Here is a 19,939-nt window from a genome sequence, read left to right on the forward strand (position 1 = left end):
AACGAGAGCTCACCCTGTCATGGGGATTCGAACTGCCGACCTTCTGATTGACAAGCCCAAGAGGCTCAGTGGTTTAGACCACAGCACCACTCGCATCCCTAACACTGGAGTGCTGCACTGTCAAAAGTGCACTGGTGAAATGGGAAAACGAGGTGGAGTTATAGGTCAGACATGGGCAGCACAGGACAGAAGAACACTTACACCGTATCTCATACTCTGGTAGTATCTCATAGTCTGGAATACAACCACAACCCCTACAATGGCACCACTTCAAACGAGCTCTGGATTCTCTTTGGCCTGCAGGCCAGTGGTGAGCAGGGGCATGTTATTTCCTCCTGCTGGAACTTCAACTCACATCCTCTGCTTCTTTCCGATTGCGCCCTTATTTTTAAAACAGATAAGCATATTATAGGTTGATACCAAAGCAGTTACTGAGTGGCTGAGAATAAGTACAGTGTTATTTTAATTCTACATGGGTGCTCATAGTTCTATGGATAATTGTAGATGGGTTAAATCTACTTCTGTATGTTCTGTAAGGACTGCAGCCTTATGACACAATTCACTGAAAGCAGTTTCTGTGCAATTCCCATTGGAAGGGACAGAGAAGGTGCACTACACTATGAGAAAGGAAACTGATTTATATTCAAAAGACCTTCCACAATATGCCACACATAAAGCGAGAAAGAGAGAAATTGCCCTCAAGGGTGCAAATAAAACATGTCAAGATTAGCAAAGCTAATTTTATCTCTTAAAAAGCAGAAGTATTTATTAGGGACTCTGCAATCTTAAAGTGCAATGTGAGTAATATAATTTGATGTAATTATAATGTTATGAAACTGGGAGATGCAATTTAAGGCTGACGAAAGCATTAATTCACAGGAGCATCACTCCCTCTATTAGTAAAGTGGGGTGTGTAGACATGCTGGGCACCAAAGCAAATGGAAAGGAAGGAGTGATAGGTGTGAGTCCCTACAAGAAGGTGGGGTTCCTGGAGTTTTCAGGAAAATAATGAATTAGGGTGGGAGAGCACCTGCCACCCCCAAACCTGGCAGGGCTAAGGCTGTGGATTCATGGTCCAGATGAAGGGCAGTATACAAATATTTATTATTATTATTATTATTATTATTAGTATTATTACTACTAGTAATAATCTTAAGATCCCCCTGCCATTCCCATACTGTGTTTTCGCCTCAGGTCTGATCATGTTGGCTATTGTATCTACATCCAACATACATACATACATACACACATAGATACTATAACCAACATCAGATCTGAGGCGAAAACACAGTATTGGAATGGCAGCGGGAGGATCTTGTTAGCCCCGGCTCAAACTTTAAGGTACTTTGAAATAACACGTGGCACCCCTGATTTAGGCGAGTCTGTCTCTGGTTCTCCCAACACCAAAACTGAATGGGAAAGAAAAGAGGAGCGGAGCGGAGGACAGAGCAACCCCGGGACTTCAGCACCAGCATCTCTCCCACCACCCACGCGCAGGCTTCACACGATCTCTTTTCCCGATGGAAACGCCTGTGGAAATCGCGTGTGCGCGCGCGCACACACACACACACACACAGAGAGAGAGAGAGAGAGAGAGAGAGAGAGAGAGAGAGAGGGCGAGCCTTCGTGTACTTAACAGCCGGAATCGGTTGTAGACATAGCAAAAGGGCGGAATGGCAGTTTAATCATGAGGCAGAACTTCCAAGTTCCTTTTCGTGGGTTTCTTTTTCTGCCTCCCCAAGGACACAACGGAGAAGATACCCTAAAAGAGCGGCGTCGTTTGAGATCGATGTGCCCAGCCAAAAATGAAAAAGAACAAAAGCGGGGACGGGCGTTCTTACTCTTTGTGGTTCAGGTCTTATTTTGTGTGTTTGAGGGCGGGGGAATGAGTTTAGATTTTAGAAAATAAGAATTGCATTGCCGATTCCAATTCCACAATCTCCACCCATAATGAAAGTTGCAGATTTGGGAGGGAAGTTTATGACAACCGTCCGTTATTAATATATTGCTGTTAAAGCTGCGGGTTTGCAGTCAGCCAATCTCCCCAAAGACGGCAGCAAATGTCATTTTGACGACAGTGCCCTTTCACACCTGCTTCCAGCCCAAAGCTACCACTCAAATCGCTTGCGGAAGAAGCCTTGAGCTCCATTGGTTTGCATAAAGACGCTATCAAATGTTTTAAGTTCTGCTTAAAAACACAAACACACATTCTTCATGCGAAAAGGATAACAGCTGCTGCAATTTCCCCCAGCAAGACATCTTAAGGCAGCCCTGTTTAAAGAAGTTTTTAATATTTAATGCTGTATTGCTTTTAACACTGGATAAATAAATAAATAATTATACGTGTGAAGGAGCGGCGGGGCGGGGAAAATCATCATCATCCCGGAAGCAGCAGCAGCAGCGTACTAATCTACCTCTTGCAAAGTCTATAGTTCCTGATAGGCGCTCGCGGCGGTCTTCCTACTTCCGGGAAAATGGCGGCGGCCTGGAGAACCGTTTGGGCAGTTGTCTCCCGGGGATACGTGAGGCGCGGCGGGGCGCCGGTGCTGGGCTACCTGCGGGCCCCCAGGCCCCGGGCGGGCCCCTGGCTTGCCACTGCCGCTCTGGTCGGAGGCGGCGCGCTCGTGGGCTTTGGCGGAGGATGGAGCGGGCAGGGCGGGAGCGACGGCTTCCTGACAGTCCTGGCTCAGGTAGGAGACGAGGAGTCGCTGCCGGCCTTCCTCCCTTTCCTCGGCGTGGAAAGGACAGCGGGAGCCTCGGGGCCCGAAGCCAGTGCGCTTGCCCAGCCCTGTTCCCTGTTCGTTGCTTGGTTTCCGGGCGGCTTGCGCGGTTCCCTGCCTTCCATCGAATGGAAAATATTCATAACCCGCCTCTCACGGCAGCGTGTGCCCGGGCGGCGTGGCATTTCAGATGGGGGCAGCAAGAACAAAAGGGCCCCGCCTTCAATACTTGGCACGCCTCGTTGGGGCTTAAGCTCTGGGAAACCCAAGAGCCTCATGACCTGTCATCTTTAGACGCAGGGATTTTGTTTAGTCGTTTAGTCGTGTCCAACTCTTCGTGACCCCATGGACCAGAGCACGCCAGGCACTTCTGTCTTCCACTGCCTCCCACAGTTTGGTCAAACTCATGTTCATAGCTTCAAAAACACTGTCCAACCATCTCGTCCTCTGCCGTCCCCTTCTCCTTGTGCCCTCCATCTTCCCCAACATCAGGGTCTTTTCCAGGGAGTCTTCTCTTCTCATGAGGTGGCCAAAGTATTGGAGCCTCAGCTTCAGGATCTGTCCTTCCTGTGAGCACTCAGGGCTGATTTCCTTAAGAATGGAGAGGTTTGATCTTCTTGCAGTCCATGGGACTCTCAAGAGTCTCCTCCAGCACCATAATTCAAAAGCATCAATTCTTCAGCGATCAGCAACTGTAAAAGGGACGGTTTCAAGCAGTGGGGATCAGCTAGAGCTTAATAGTAGTAGTAATAATAATAATAGAACAAGCAGAATAAGCACAGTAACACAACAGTGAAAAGGGTTTTTTAAAAATCAATTCCACAAGGCTGAATACAGATGCATAAAATAGAATTGTTTGCCCAAGTGCTGTCAACTCATTTATTGCTGCTGGGTTTATTTGTGCTTCAAAAGTCTAAAGGAGTCTTTTCACACTTTTGTCATGGGGGAGACAATGTGATACATGGATATGATGGTGTGAATTTTATTATTATTATTATTAACAACAATTTTATTTATACCCCGCCCATCTGGGGTTTCCCCAACCACTCTGGGTGGCTTACAGCACATGAAAAATTGTAAAACATTAGACATTAATGCAAAACAAACAAACAAACAAACAAACAAAACAACCCCACTGAGGGCAGTTTTATAGTTTTGAGTTGCAGCGCCGATACCTAAAGGCAGAGTAAAAAAAAGGAGGAAAACTCAAGGAAGTGGTTATATGTGGATGTGGGGAGAGGGGGAGAATGGCTTATTTAGAAAATAAATGCAATGCTTGCTGGCTTTCCAGTACTGTGCTGATTCTTGGAGTTTGAATAAGAAGCAGCGCTGTTGTGCAGTGTTAGGAGAAATACTTTAGGAAGGGTTGGTAGGTTTGAATCAGAAGTTGGTGTCCTCTGAAAGAAAAGGGCAATTAAACTGAGCTTGAACCCTGGGAAGATGGAGGCACTCTGGGTTGGTGGTTTCTGTGTCTGGGAGATCAACCAGTTGCCTGTTAATGGATGGGGCTGCTCTCCCTATGTAAGAACAGGTTTAGAGCTCCTGTGTCCATCATTGTCACAGGAAGCTTAGGTAGGTTCAGTGACTAGGAGTGCATTTTCCAGCTATGGTACTGTGGCCATTCTTGGACAGAGATTGTTTTACCATCATGATTCATGCATTCGTAATCTCAGGCCTTGATTATTGCAAGGTGCTCTATGTGTGGCTACCCTTGGACCTATTTCAGATGCTCCAGTTGATACAAAATACTTCAGTTAGACCACTGATGGGGATATGCTATTGGCAGCACATAACTCGGGTGTTCAAAAACTTGCACAGGGCCAGGTTCCAGGATCTTTTATAAATTTATAATGTCTCTGACAAATTAGGCCCTCAGTGATTTTTAATCCCTTTTATCCCTGCCAGATCACTGAGGTCTTTGTGAAAGTCCTTGTTACTCATGTCTTATATATCGACCAGGATTTCTGTGTCCAGTATTGTGGGCCCAATTTTGTGGAACTCCCTTCCAGTTCTAGTCATACAGGCTGTATATCTTGAGCCCACTGAATATTTTTTTATTCTAGCGGGCTTTAAAACTGAAGTCTGATTTTGTATTTCTTGTACACCACTTAGAGACAATTGTAGTTAAGTGGTATACTAATTGTTTGCATAAAATAATAATAAAATGGCTTGATGTGAAGGAAGATACATAGAAGTTAATTGGCAACAATATATGAGGAACACAGTTACATTTCAGTTTAAGTGAGTAAGTCAGTACTTACAATGATACGTATTGTTGTAAGTAAACCTGACAGGCGGAAGTGTACTTGCTTCTGCTTAATAGCATATATTATAGGATAACAAAGGTATTAGTCACTGGCAGTACCTGTGGATAAATAAACATCTGTTTTCAGTCTTACAATCAATTCTAACTGGTTTACATCAACTTGTGATGTTTAATTTGCCATAATGCAGTCATTATAGCTTAGCTGCTATATGCATTTTAAGTTCCATTGGGCTGATGGAAGTTACTTTTGAGCAGTCATGTATAAGATTTTATCACTAGGGCATTCATTGTTCAGCTGTGTGAAGCTAAAGTTTAGTCACTAAACATACATCAAAGTATCAAATAGTTCATTTCCTTTAGTTTATACTGGCATAACTTTAGCTTGTGCTTCTCTAGTATAACATACTGTATTTTTCCATCTATAAGACGCCCCCATGTATAATATGTCCCCTATCTTTGGGGACTCAGATTTAAGGAAAAGGGGGTAAATACTGTATATCAGTGTATAAAATGCCCCCTAATTTTTGACATTATTTTTTAGGGGGAAAAACCTAGTCTTATACGGTATATTCTGATGGACAATATTTTTTCCTATTTGCGCTATGCCAGAATGTCAGTGTGTAAAAAGTTAGGAGCTTGTGTTATCTGTGTAGCTCTCACCTGATGCTTAACTTTGTTTACATAAAAATGTACTGAATTGGATCCTGTAAGATTAATATATATTTACTCACTCAGAAAAAAAATTATTTCACAAGTAAAATGCTCAACTATGCTGTCTGAATTGCATCATGTAGGAAGCCATATGTTTTAAAAACAAATAAGGACATTCATGATTTCAAAAAGAAGTTACTTACAAAACACCCTTTATGTCCATCTCTGTCCTTAAAAGGCCATGGGAATTATGTGGTTGCTGTCTGGGGTTACTTTCATTCCAAATATCAATGCTTTGTTTCTTAGGGGAAGTGAAATAGGATAAACCTTATGTCTCCTGGTGAGTACAGAGAGTCTCCAGATCCAAATAGGAAGCATTGTGTCTATTTCTAGACTCCCAATAATAATAGAACTGGTGTAGCATAACGTCTGAGGATAGAATGAAGGGAAGTCCCTGGTTCAAACTTTTAACTACAAATTGCCTAGCAGGTCTTAAAAGAGCTGCTATTTCCCACCCATGCACAAATCTACAATATGAGGAAACTTTGCGGCCTTAGGTCTCTAGTAAGGATTACTGTGTTATTGTGCACGAACCATTCTGAACACTTGAAATGTACTAATCCATGTATATGTCATGTTGCTTAGACTTTTGTGTTGTCCACCTCTGAAGCTAAACTTTTGTTAAAATGTAGTGACTCTTGTAATTCTCCACATTTAATTTAAAATACGATGACTTTCAGTTATTCAAATTGTGAATAATTTTAGTCGCCCTCCATTTCTTTCCCGTGCTCTGAATCTTTCCTGTTTTAGAATTTAGGATGAAGGTAGTACATCAGAAATCATCAGATTTCTGTAGTGCTCAAAATAAAAAGCTTTTTCTTCTGTATGGACTCGGCGTAGCAATTAGCACAGTCATTTTCCAGTGTTGTTGGATGCCAGACATAGTGATACTTCATACTTGTTTATCTTTAGCACTGTATTTCCAATATCGGAGTCACAGTAATGTACTGCAGAAGATTTTGAGATGGGTCACTTCTGTCAAACATCTGTTGTTGGCTTTGACTTAATGTTTATTTTCAGACAGCTTGCAATCCTCTGTATTAACATGCCACTACACAGCATGCTCCTCTCATTAACCAAGTTGGGCTTGGAATGTCTTGTCTTCATGGGTTTACTTTTGTGATCTTAAGCCTTGAGCTCCGCCAGTTCTTTGGTACAGTGATTTGTTTTTGCATTTAATGGCCCTTGTAAATTCTGCATATTAACTTCAGCTTCTAAATCAAACTAGTTTTGGGTCAGTTCTCTAGATTTATTCCCTGGATGCAAAAAGCTTAGCTTTGGAGTCTTCAAAATTGCTTCATTTTTTATTTTATTTTTTAAAGCAAAGTTATTGTCTAGATGGGCTTGCAGTTCAGACAAATGCTTTAAAGGTCATAGAGCACTTTATGCATTGAAAGTATTATAGAAATTACTGATAATTTAACTGTACTGTTAGTGAGGTATTGTAATGGGTAGACTATACCTTTACAGTATTAGGTCCTATCTAGGGTGTAGTATACATAACAAATAGTATCATATACATTGAGTTGTGCTTGAAGGCTTGGAACAGGGCCATTCTCAGTGGGGGCTGAGTAGGAATTGGTGGCCAAGTTACCTCCAGTTCTAGAATTGATCAACTTTCCTTCTAATTCCCATCTTTATTCCTCAGTCCATGCATTCAGGTCAATGGTCCATTTGCTTCCTTGGTCTCTCATTGCTACTGCTCTTCATCTATTGTCTGCTTTGTATTTGTTTTAAGATTCTTGATGAATTTTTTTGTTTTTAATGATGGTTTAAATGTATATGTTTTGTGAATATTAGACTCTATATATCATTTTAGTTGGTTTGGGTAATTTTATTTGATCAAGTGGTTTATATGGTTTAAATGAAGTGTAGGCTGGAGCAGGCTAGTTCAAGGTATAATGAAACTTACATTAAAAACTGTTTCGCGAATGGAGACATCCTGCTGTACTGTAATAACTAAATCATGTGTTTGGATAAGCTTGTCAAAACAGAAGCCTTTTCAGTGGATATCTAAAAGTTATTTGCAAGGAACTCAACATCAGCCTTGACTGTTGACTATGGGGCTGATGGGAATTGTAGTCCAAAACATCAGGTTTGGGAAGGCTCCCTTGAAAGATGAAATACAAGAAGATAAAGACAGATGATGTACTTATTATAGCAGGAAATTGTTTTGTTGTTTTTGCTATATCTTTGTTACGGGACCTACGGGAGGATGTTAGAGGCAGAACATTCTCCTGTTACCTGCATTATAGGGAGCTGGCTCCAGGCACCAGGCTTGTTGGCAGACCAACTCTGTGTTAGAAAGATGTCTGCAAATGTGGCATGAAGACTGGCAACATCAATCCCACCGTGTGGGAATCCTTTGCAGACAACCACAATGCCTGCAGACAGACAGTCAGGTTGTGTATCCATAGCATTGACCAGAGGAGGAATGATCACTGGGAGGAGCGCAGAGAGAAGAAATGCGAGCAGCACAACTGGACACCTTCATCTGCCCCAGCTGCAACAAAACATGTCTCTCCTGTATCAGTCCTTACAGTCACAGCAGGCACTATAACGTTCCAATAGTTTGACTTCACCTCCAAACGCTCACTCCTCCATTGCCTCCTGAAAAAGACAGATGCCAACCAACTATCTGTATTATTATTTATTAGACCACTATATCACCAGTAGTTTACAAACAATTAAACACTATTATAATTGTGAAATTAACAAGCTCATCATGTTAAAATAACACAAAGCAATGTACAGTGCCTGACATAATAATTCTGACACAAGATCATTCATAGATGAAAAGTCGAATTATTCACTGAAAAACTGATGAGTAAACAACATCATTTCATGAAGTTATAGCCTTCAACAATCTCTGATAATAAAGTCATCTACAGAAGGATTGCTGTTAGAACATTTAATTTAATCAACAAGTTTTCAAATTATGTAATTACAATACCATTCATTGTTCAAATTGATTTCTTCCCTGCATATATTATGGCTTAGAGCATTATCAAGTTTCACAATATCAAGAATTGGAGAACCTGTTTGCAAGAAGTATACATAAGTGCTTGATGCTCTGCCAGGAGCTTCTACCAGCTGGCTCAGTTGTGTGAGCTTATGTGGGAAAAGTCTAGAGTTCCTATTTTAATCTCTGTCCCAGAATATAAAAACAACTTGAATTTGTACAAGCTTCTGCTTAAAATGAACCACAGATTCTAAATATGTGTGCAAATTGTATGATGGTGATAAGTGGGTATAAAATATACCTAATTACTGTTCTATAGTTTTCGTATTATACATTGCTAAGCATGTGTACTTAGAACTAAGCCCCATTGAGTTTAGTGGGACATACTCCCCAGTTAATATGTATCGGATTGTAGCCTTAAGCATCTTGCAGTGGATATTTTTTCCCTTTTCGTATTATGCACAACAGGAAAGCAATGTTGTCATTACTATTATGGCCTATGTTATGTATTTTTATGTGTAATATTTTTCTCAAATGATATCACAACCCTGAGGTCAGCATGTCTTGTCTTAGTTCACTGTCTTTTAAACCCCCAAACACCTAACAGGATTTTACAAATCTTTTCTGGAAAGTCTTTTTATTATATGTTATAATCAAGCTAGGAACTCCCCATGCTGCTTTTATTCTGTATTAAAACTTGTTAAAGAAGCTCTTTAAGTATCATGTATCCCTGAAGAAGTTTAAATAACTTGGGTATTAAATATATCCCAAGTATCATGCTTTGCATTAGTGACATACAGACATTGTCATGTTGAGTGACCAAAACAGTCAATAATATAGCAAGTATGGAATCTGTAAGGCCATAATGTTATGTTTAAATTTAGAAATGGATTTTACTTAGGGGTGTGCACTTGTTTCACAACATAGTATCACTTACAACTTTTTGAAAGCAGGATATAAATATCTTGAAGCTTTGACTTTGAAAATATAGTGGATCCATGCTTTGTATTAATATTTCAGTTAGGGTTCTGGAAAATATCCAGTGCCCTCTTATATACTTGCTTTTCTCTAATCTGCTTTGTTACGGATATTCATTACTTTTGCTATGTGAGATTAATTATGGAAATCCTAAGCATCATTTGCATTTATGCAACAGTGTCTGTAAAATATGCTGTATGACCAAAGGGAGGGTGGTGTTGATGGCTCTTGTTTGTAGGACAACCCCTGTTCTTTCCTTTCTGTCAACAAATGCAATACCTTTAGTTTCCATAAGTGTTGACTGATCAATTAGCAGGAATCTAGGTAATGGGGGGGGGGGGGGGGAAAGCATTTTGTCTAAATTATAAAATATGGTATAAACAGCAAATTTTAACTGCATCACCAACCATCAATTTTCCTGTGGGTAATTAATTCTCATAGACACTAATTAATTGGTAGGTGTTCCAGGGTCCACATATTCACATAAACAACACTTAAAATAGGATTGTGTGCATTATACAATTAGTTATATTGCGTTGTATCCAGTGGTGCATGAGCAGAGGCAATTCAGTACAACGTCTGCTTCGTTTCCTTTCCTCTCCTTCCCCCTGTACTCCGCCCAAGAGGCCTCCCCGGAGGGCCAGGGGGACCTATTGAACGTTGTGGACTGTATCTTACAGGGTTCCAGAGGGACGTGGAATCACCCAAAATATTGAATGCTTAAATATTTAAAGTTAATGGATACAGAATGTCCCTAACTGGTGTATATATGATTATTGCTCCTGTATACTTGTATGGTTAATCTTTCTGTTGTATGTCAGTTCAGTTGGAATTAGCCCTGTGATGTGCCTACTTTGGTGATAAAGCATGGTATTCGGGCATACATAAGCCCAAGGAGAGAAGTCAAAGAAAAGTTTTCATAGCGGTAAGGAGTTAGATTGCCTCTTGAAGACTTAATTCAGAAATAACATGTGTTGGGAAAAGCTTTTCAGTTTAAGGACATACACACACCAAGAGCACATTTCTAGAGCTCAGTTCCTTCCAACCTGCAAAAATCTTTTCAGGCTCAGCTTATCTTTGCCGTAGAAAGGATTCTGAATGTGAGTTTGGGTTCTGAGAAGCAGCCAAAGTGTTGTTGTGCTTAATAACTGACAAGAGGAGGGTCGGGAGGGCTGAAGCATGTTACTAAGGGTCCCACTTGAGTACTTTGTGCTAAGGAGATGCAGGTGGCTCTGTGGTATGAACCACTGAGCCTCTTAGGCTTGCTGATTGGAAGGTTGGCAGTTCGAATCCACCCAACAGGGTGAGCTCCCGTTGCTCTGTTCTAGCTTCTGCCAACCTAGCAGTTTGAAAGCATACCAGTGCAAGTAGATAAATAGGTACCGCTGCAGCAGGAAGGTAAACAGCATTTCTGTGTGCTCTGGCTTCCGTCACGGCACTCCATTGTGCCAGAAGCGGTTTAGTCATGCTGGCCACGTGACCCAGAAAGCTGTCTATGGCCAAATGCTGGCTCCCTTGGCCTGAAGTGAGATGAACGCCACACCCCATAGTTGCCTTTGACAGGACTAAACTATCCAGGGGGTCATTTACCTTTACCTTACTGTGTGCTGGTTAGCTATCGGGTACTATTTTCTTATGAGTAGACAGTAGAAGTAATTGAAGTGAGAATCTAAGATGAAATTGGCTTGACTTTTCTTGGGTAATATTTTTTTTTGGGGGGGGGGAGGAAATGCAAGCTTCTGTGCATTATTAGCCTTGGTGTTAATTTTCAGTTTTCCAATCTCATTATGTGGTTCATGTGATGGTGTTTGTCCTAAGTACAACTGCTCTAAAAGAGTGCTGCAAATGTAAAGGGAGGTACATCGGTATTTCCTTGTGATTCACTTTATTTAGCCATGTGGCAGTGTGTTCCAGACCATTCCAAATGCCTTCCAATAAATGCACTTACAGAAGACTGTGGCACATCTCAAGTTGATTTTTAGTGCTTAGGTCACCACTCAAGCAGGCGTTCTGATTCTTTCTTTCTTTCCCCCCCCCCCTCCATCCATCAGTCAAGGACACGAGAGTGTGCTGAAGTTTCTAAGAGTTGGATAGCCTATACAGCAGGGGTGGGGAAACCTTTTCAGCTCAAGGGCCACTTTAACTCATGGTCAGCTTTTGGGGGATGCGTGCTGCTGGTGGGCATGAGCACAGGCAAAAACAGATAAGACATGGGGTAGAAGAACATAGACCAATGGATGTGGTTCTTACATTGTTAGAGAAGATTACCTTTCAGCCATGCAGAAATTGGAGGTTTCTGCATGCACTCGCGTATCTCCATCCTCCACGTAGGCAAGCAAGAGACCGTTATCTCAATTCATGGGCATACTCCATGCAGGCAGCAGCACTTGGGGAAGGTACACAGCGAAGCCACTGAAGGAGGAAAACTGGGGAGGGAGAATGGCCTGGAGAGGGGCCTGAGGGCCAGATAAGAGAGCTCTGGAGGGATGCATCTGGCCCTAAGTTGTGAGGTTCCCCAGCCGCACCATTTACAGACCCAGTAATTTGCAGGTATAGCTACATGCAGTAAAAGACATTAATGCTGCCTGGAAATGGCACAGTATTCAGCTGTATTGTTAGTCGTCGTATTTTTCAACTGGTGTAGCTTTATCTGTTGCATTTTATCATGCTAAGTCACGTTGAGATTGCCTTTGTAAAAAGCCACGAACAAATCTAGTAAATCATCATTTACTAGATTTAGCCCATCACAGTTGTTTTTGTTTTTGTAAGTTGTGTTATTATCATTATTTTATTATTATTTATTAAATTTGTATACTGCCCTTTATCCGTAGATCTCAGGACAGTTCACATAAAATTACAAAATAAAAACCACAAAATACATAATAAAATTAAGAACAACAACAGACCAATAATCCCTCCTCCCACAACACATTTAAAATGTCAGCACTTTAAAATAAACATATGCTTTGGAATCAGTAGTCATTAAATTATATCTACCACTTTGAGAATGTTTAGTTAGCTATAATGGAGAGTTGGTAATCTGTTTCATGTAATTGATGACAATAAGTCTTTATATATGCTGGAAACAAATCAGACCTTTCTAAAACCCAGAAATGTCAGAACAGAGTCACAACTTCTCTAGAGGATAAAATGTAGTGCATTTTAAATAGCAACGAAAGATACCACTGACAAGTAGGTTCAAACAAAACAAAATTACTGGAACAGATCAAAATGAAGGTGGTATGGCTAATAAAATAATAGCAGTCTTGGGGCCTGTAATTCCTCCTTAGATTAGATACATGATATTTTGTTGGCACAGAGTTCAAACACTTATTCCCATACTATTAGTAATTTGACTTCAGTCATGCACAGGCTTGTTGACAGCTATTTACTAGAAATCTCCTGTAAAGTTGGGAAGGTAGACCAGGTATCCTGCTGTGCAGCAATAAAGGTATTGGCATACCAGCTGCAAGGGCTATTTTTAGCTCAAGCTTTAGGTTTATGATGGCATTGTGTATTAGTAATGAGCGCAGTAAAATTTCAAAGTAGTAGAAACCTGAACATATTCTGGCATTATGCTGTTTTGTTCCTCCTTTAAGCAACTGGGAATTTAGATCATTCCATCCATCCCGAGTGTGGTATAATGTGTACTGTTTTGAATAAGCCTTCTTGTAAAGCTAAAACTCCTCTACTACACAATGGTCTGAGGACCTCAGGATCCTGGCTGCATTGGATATATTTTATATAGACATCAGTTTTTTGTGGATACATAGCTGGACACTTGTAGGGCTTATATTGTATTGACTTAAATATTTAACTTAAGATATGCGTTATATGGTTATTATGGTTTTCTATTACCGACTATGGTTTTCCATTCCCAGTAGCATTATTGATATATTTTCAATTTGCTTAATTTTATTTAATTCCATTTTTAATTCACCCTGCCTTTCCCTTGTTCAGTTTTCAAAAATAATAATTTAAAAATGCTCCTCTTAAGGCAGCTGAGATCTACCCACAGAAGAGCACTGTTCACTAAATGCTGTTGACTTTTTTAAAGTCACAGGCAGGGAACTGACCCAAGACTGGGAAAGTGCCTGCTGAGTAGAAGTTTGATCCATTTGAGCCACCATCCATCCTTAAAGACAATTCCACATTATTGCTCCCACATCTGACAGAAGAACATGAGCAATGTCTTGGCATTTAATATTGACAAAAGCCTATAAATCTTCTAAAATTAAACTGTCCATAAAACTCCCATTCAAATCTTCATTAATTACACACATAGTCATGTTTATGAAAATAGTATTAACAATAAGAATATAATTTCAGAGTACTGTACTAATGTATTTAATACAACAGTAGGTTAAATTATAGTGTATTTTAAGACTTCTCTGCCAAGGGCAATAAATTTAACAACATGGTTATTAAAACCTTTGTATAAAACATCATAAGAACAATGCAGACTAAACTATTCTTGCATCCGAAAAGCTGGAATGCAAAGAAGTTTTTATTCTTTATTGCCTCAAGTAAAAATTCTGTGGAAACAGATAAGTGATGACAAAGCTTTGATGTTAATAAACCCAAATGGAAGTCAAAAATCAAAGTGTGTAAATGGCTGGGTTATAAAAAGAGAGATGACAGAGTTATACCCTGTAATTAGGTGTAATTTGTGCTTTTGGCACAGCTATTTGTCCTGTATGAATGAGAGGCTGTCTTACATTTTCTTTGCTTGTATAATAGAATTACAGTACTGACACATCTACTTAAACATGTACAGGGTTTCTTTCTTTCTTTCTTTTTAAAGTATTTGACAACAGCAGCACCCCCTCCCCCCTTGAGATGCCTGACTTGGAGATACATAGCTTTAAAATTGGAAAACTTGAAGCAGCAACTTACCTGGTGCAGGTATTTAGTAGAAAAAGTAGTAGCAAAGTTTTGGGGTGGTAGTAAAATACAGGAAAACCACAGTTTACCTTTCTGGCACAAGTCTTAACCGCAGATGTACTACGAGTTGTCCACACAGACAAGAGAACAATTGAACAATTCAATTGAATAATTTTGTGACCTTGCTTGTTTAAGAGCTGCCTAAATACTGTCTGATCAGGGTTTCAAAGTAATTATATACTGAAAACAACACAATTGTGTTGGCTGTGCTACTGGTCTGGGTTATCAACTTCTTCTGCAACTGGAAGTTGAGAAGGAATGAGAAAGAGAAATCTTTTAACATCAGTGAAACTAGGATTTTATGTTGCATTTTTGTAACATTTTTGGTTGGTTATTATTTACAATATTTATAAAAGTGTCCTCGTATTTTCTGTTAAATTGTCATCATGCTTAATTTAACAACAATTTAACAATATAGTCCCAATTTTGTATTGCTGTTTCATTATTGCCTGTGCTAAAATTATACCCACGTATTACCACAGTACCATGTATTTAACCTACATGTCCTTCTGTAGGTTTCTGAAAGAGAGATTGCTAAATTCTTAGGTTTAAATCCAGAGTTGCTTAAAATCTTAAGCCTTTAAAATGTACAGGATGTGCTGCAGGTTCAAAAGTAATACCATTTAGTTATATGGGGCTTACTCCCAGATATGATAAAAAAATTCCTTCCAGTAGCACCTTAAAGACCAACTAAGTTAGTTCTTGGTATGAGCTTTCGTGTGCATGCACACTTCTTCAGATACGGTATCTGAAGAAGTGTGCATGCACACGAAAGCTCATACCAAGAACTAACTTAGTTGGTCTTTAAGGTGCTACTGGAAGGAATTTTTTTATTTTGACTATGGCAGACCAACACGGCTACCTATCTGTTCCCAGATATGAATGAGTATTGGGCTGGAGCCTTAGTAAACCTTTCTTGCAAGTTACCGGTACTTTACTTTTTCTTGAATTGCCTGCTGAAGGCTTACCAAAATCCTCTTAAAATTTCCTATAAAGCTTTGGTCAGAGGTCATCACAAACTTCACTGGTTTGTAAATACCTTGTTGTAAAATTGGTCATAAATTAGTGTAATTGTTTTTTGCTTAGAAATAGAACTGTCCTCTTGTGACAAGTGCCATTAAAGTTACATAAATATTGAGATTCCAGCTAAAAAAATACACAAGGTTTTTAAACTGTTTTTTAAAAAACATTTGACTGGGGAAAACATAAAGAGGTAAGTTTGAAATCATGAATAATTAGGATAGTATTTGCTTTCCTGGATTTTGTGTCAACATTTGCTTTATTCCTGCTAGGCAGCGTACAGATTAGATAATCATGGCAAGCAACTATATATGAGAGGAAAACTAGCTATCTGGAACCACCATAGCTTACCTTTGATCCTGGAAATAGGATCAGAGACATCCAATGTTGTGGGGTATAAGAAGTTCATTCCTACTATGTGCTTGGCATCTTTATAAATTGTCTCTTTTTATAAAGACCCAGTACTTCAGTCAGGGTAAAATGCATCCCCCAGGAGATAGCACAGGGAGGTGTCCTGCTTTAGTTAAGAAGTGAAATTACAGGGAATCAGGCAGAGGGCCTTCTCGGCGGTGTCACCCTCCCTGTGGAACGCCCTCCCATCAGAGGTCAAGGAGATAAATAACTATCCAACTTTTAAAAGACGTCTGAAGGCAGCCCTGTATCAGGAAGTTTTTAATGTTTGATGTTTTATTATGTTTTTATACGGGTTAGGAAGCCAGCCACCCAGAGTGACTGGGGCAACCCGGCCAGATGGGTGTGGTATAAAGAATAAAATTATTACTTACTATTATTAATGGGTTGGGAGTAAAAAGTTAGCTATGAAAACTAAGGTGATCTAGTTGTTTATGGTGTGTTAGGAGTCCTGGATTCAAATCGTTGCGCTGCAGACAGTTTGGACAGTTCTGCACAGCTGTAACACACTGCTCTTTTTAAACAATTCCATACTTGTGCAATAGACTTCCAGTAGCAGAAAGAGGATTTCCCCTTCCTCTTCTCTCTCCTGCAGCACCCTCTGCACCCCACAAAACTTCTGCAGATGTTTGGGGGACCCACTGGAGCAGATTGGGTATGTGTGACTTTATTGTCACATTTACTTTATTTAAACTTTTTTATTCTGCCCTTTATCATATTACATTTCAGGGTGATATTCAAACACCCTGTAAACCACAGGATCTGAAAAGATTCAAATCCTGTCTGATGTGAGACTCAAAGAATAATGCATTGAATGAGCTCTTCAGAAATCAAATGAATTTTCTTAATTTGTAAATTATTTGTCAGTTTTCTTGGTTCAAGCTTGACTGGCAAATGACAGTTGGTGCTGGGAATTTAGTACACCCATTTGTGGATATATTGAGATTTAAAAATAACACATACTTTTTAAAACATCTAGAAGCTAGCTTATTCCCTATAACCTTTGTTTTGCAGATGGATTTAGAAAGTATGCTGTATTTAAAATCTGAGCATGGATTTAGAGCAGCTTTGAAACTGTTCTATTGTGGCAGAATAGAAATAGTGTGACATGACTACTTAATCTTTAGCTGGGCCAGGGATTCTTTATACATAATCCCATCTTTCTTAAAAGATGGTAATGCAATGTTTGTAGTGCACTGCAAAACGGTTAAAGGAAAACTTGTTAAGCCCAGAGGCCTATAATGGAAGCATTCATTAAACTGCTTTTGAAGAGTGTTTTGAGTTTTAACACTCAGATTCCTTGTTCTGGAGTTTGTGGGGTCCTCTAGATGTTGCGGAACTCTAACTCCCAGCAGCCCCAGCTAGCATGGCTGATGATCAGGAATGCTGTAAGTTGTAGTCCAAGATCTGGAAGGCCAAGGGTTCCTTTGTTGTATTGCTTCATTTTGTTTAACATTTGTATCTTTTTAAAAATGTTACTGCCAGCCCTCTTTAGAAAGAAAAAAAAGGTGGTATTTGATTTATTAGTTAAGCGTCAGTTATCAGTGAGAGTTAATAAAGCATGTTTCATCATTATTAAATACAATTCTCATTCTTTTAGACCACTTTAAGTTTTTACTATAGAAAAACGTTACCTAATATGAAGGTAAAAAGATCTCCTGTTGTTTGTTGGGAAGCTGAACTCTCTTCATACTGGGTGCTAGAAAACTTGTTTTGTGTGTTACGATGGACAACAGAAGCAGCGATCTTTAGTTGTTACCTTCTGTGGCTAATGGCTCGTGTGGAAGTGGAGTGCACTACATATACTTAACACTAGCTTTGATGTCTGAAAAATCACTAAAGGATCTTGTTTGAAAAACAAACCTCTTGCCATATTTGTCAGAACTATGAAATGAGCATCTCTTGAAAGCAGCTATGTTGCTGTAGGGTATTGAAACAAATGTTCCTCAGAAATCTGAGTGAATTGTAAGGAGAGCTCAGTTGCTTTATTCTTTATGGAAATTTTGTCCTTGATGAACCAGCTGTGTGGGCTCGCATAGTTTGCTTCTGTTCTTATGAATGACTTTCTAAAATAAAGAGAACTACATTGGGTCAAGAGGTTGAACAAAATACTTAGGGAAATTACGATCCATCACTGGCATACTCATGGCACATACTGGTGGGAAATGATCTCTTGTGTGTGGAATTAGTTATCTATATGAGCAGGTTCTACATCTCTATAACTGATTTTTAAAAAGAAAAAAACCCACAGAGCAAATGTGTGATTAATTAATTTGGGCATAATGTTTTCATGTGCATGGTTCTCCACTTCCAAGCAAAGGAGTGCCAGAGCTCAAGCTCAGTAATAACTTTTAATAATGTTTTGCATGGAGAAAAAGATCTCAGTGGCCAAGCTAGGAAAAATGCCTGCATAGAAATTAGTGACCCACTTTCAGTTGATATAGGCTAGATGGATTGATATATGGGCTAGATGGACCCATGGTCTGACTTAGATAGCTTTAAAAGTGGAATAGACAGATTCCTGCAGAATAAGACTACCTCCAGTATCTGAGTCAATATGCCTCTGTGTAACTATTGCTAGAAATAACAAATGGGGAGAGTGCTGTTGCACTCATATTCTTCCTGCAGGTTTCTCACAGTCATCTGATCAGCCACTATAAACCCAAGAAAAATGAGGAAAAAGCAGCTCAGCTGAGCAAAGCAAGCAAGAGTCTTTTCTTATCTTTTTTTTGCTAGCCATTATGAGAATTCTAGACTAGATGGGCCTTTGGCCTAATGCAGCAGGACTTATCTTCTGTTCTTCTTGTATTGGGCAACTTCAAAGAAGCCCAGGACCTCTCCCAGTACTTATGCTTTGTGACCGAGGACCGTGAAAGAGTGATGTACTGCCTAAAGCAGATATTAAAATTGTAGAAGTTAAATAATGATGCTCGTATCCATTGCTATTTCTATGATGTGTCTATTTTTGCCAGAAAAATATGTGCAGTTTATGTGACCTTAAAATGGTTGACTGAAATCCCTTAAGGCAGAAGATACCATACCACGGTATAAATAGCTGTATAGGTGCCAACCATAAATAGGCAAAAAATAATGTGTCTGACTTTAGAGTCATGTGGTTCAGTTGCATCACGTTTGAAAAATAACTGGGAATGGACGGGTGCTGAATTAATGGTATAGTTAAGCTTGTCATTAACACTTATGGCGGGGTTCTTTTTTGGAAACCATTAATGAAACCTCAGCTTTTTAGCAGCTGCCACTTTAAGAAAGCACCTGAGACCTTTAAGGTGGCAATAAAATCATTGTAACTTTTAAGTAGTCAATGTTTTTTAAATTAACATTATGCAGAACAATGGTTAAGGAAGTACTATTTAATATGATGCATCAACAATTTTCCCTAGTTGCAGGAATTGTAGGAAATCACTCTGTATTGCAAAAAAAAAAAGTAATACAAAAACTCCTATACATATTCTATGTGGTAGCAAAAATAGTGAAGTTAAGTGAAGTTTAAAAAAATAAAATCAAAAATCAAAAAATCAAATGGAGCTTTAACAGCCTCTGCTAAAATACTTTTTAGAGCTATAAACTAACAGAATAACAGGTGCTCCAGCTTTTGTTCACCTATACTTACGGAAAATTCTTAAGCTGGTAGCTTGCTGTGTTTGTGGAGCCAACAGAGTAGGAGAGCCATAAAACTAAGATGAAATACGCAACTAACTATATCTTAACATCTATTATTTATGCTTGCACAACTTAATTTCCATCTTATTTGAACAACATTTTGTGTTTTGTACACTTCCTCACAGAATTTGGTCAAAGCTCACAAAATACACACAGTCCTGCTTTTTTAAAAAGTAATACACAAATTAAACATGTATGTCGTTAAAAATGAGTTTTCTTTTTTGGGGGGGACTGTTTTGAATGGAGCCT

The 19,939-nt window shown here is 39.4% G+C and overlaps 1 protein-coding gene across 1 annotated transcript in view; it reads left to right on the plus strand.

Moving 5' to 3' along the window:
- Positions 1 to 2,459: 2,459 nt before the first annotated feature.
- The window catches only part of MICU2 (mitochondrial calcium uptake 2), a 64,515-nt gene continuing 47,035 nt past the window's right edge, over positions 2,460 to 19,939 (plus strand). Inside the window, exon 1 of the mRNA XM_083498951.1 lies at positions 2,460 to 2,690. Within this exon, the coding sequence (XP_083355077.1) occupies positions 2,475 to 2,690 (216 nt within the window). The 5' untranslated portion in view covers positions 2,460 to 2,474. The remainder of the gene's footprint in view (positions 2,691 to 19,939) is intronic.

Source organism: Podarcis liolepis, assembly GCF_965112155.1.
Source record: "Podarcis liolepis genome assembly, chromosome: 4".
NCBI lineage: Eukaryota > Metazoa > Chordata > Lepidosauria > Squamata > Lacertidae > Podarcis > Podarcis liolepis.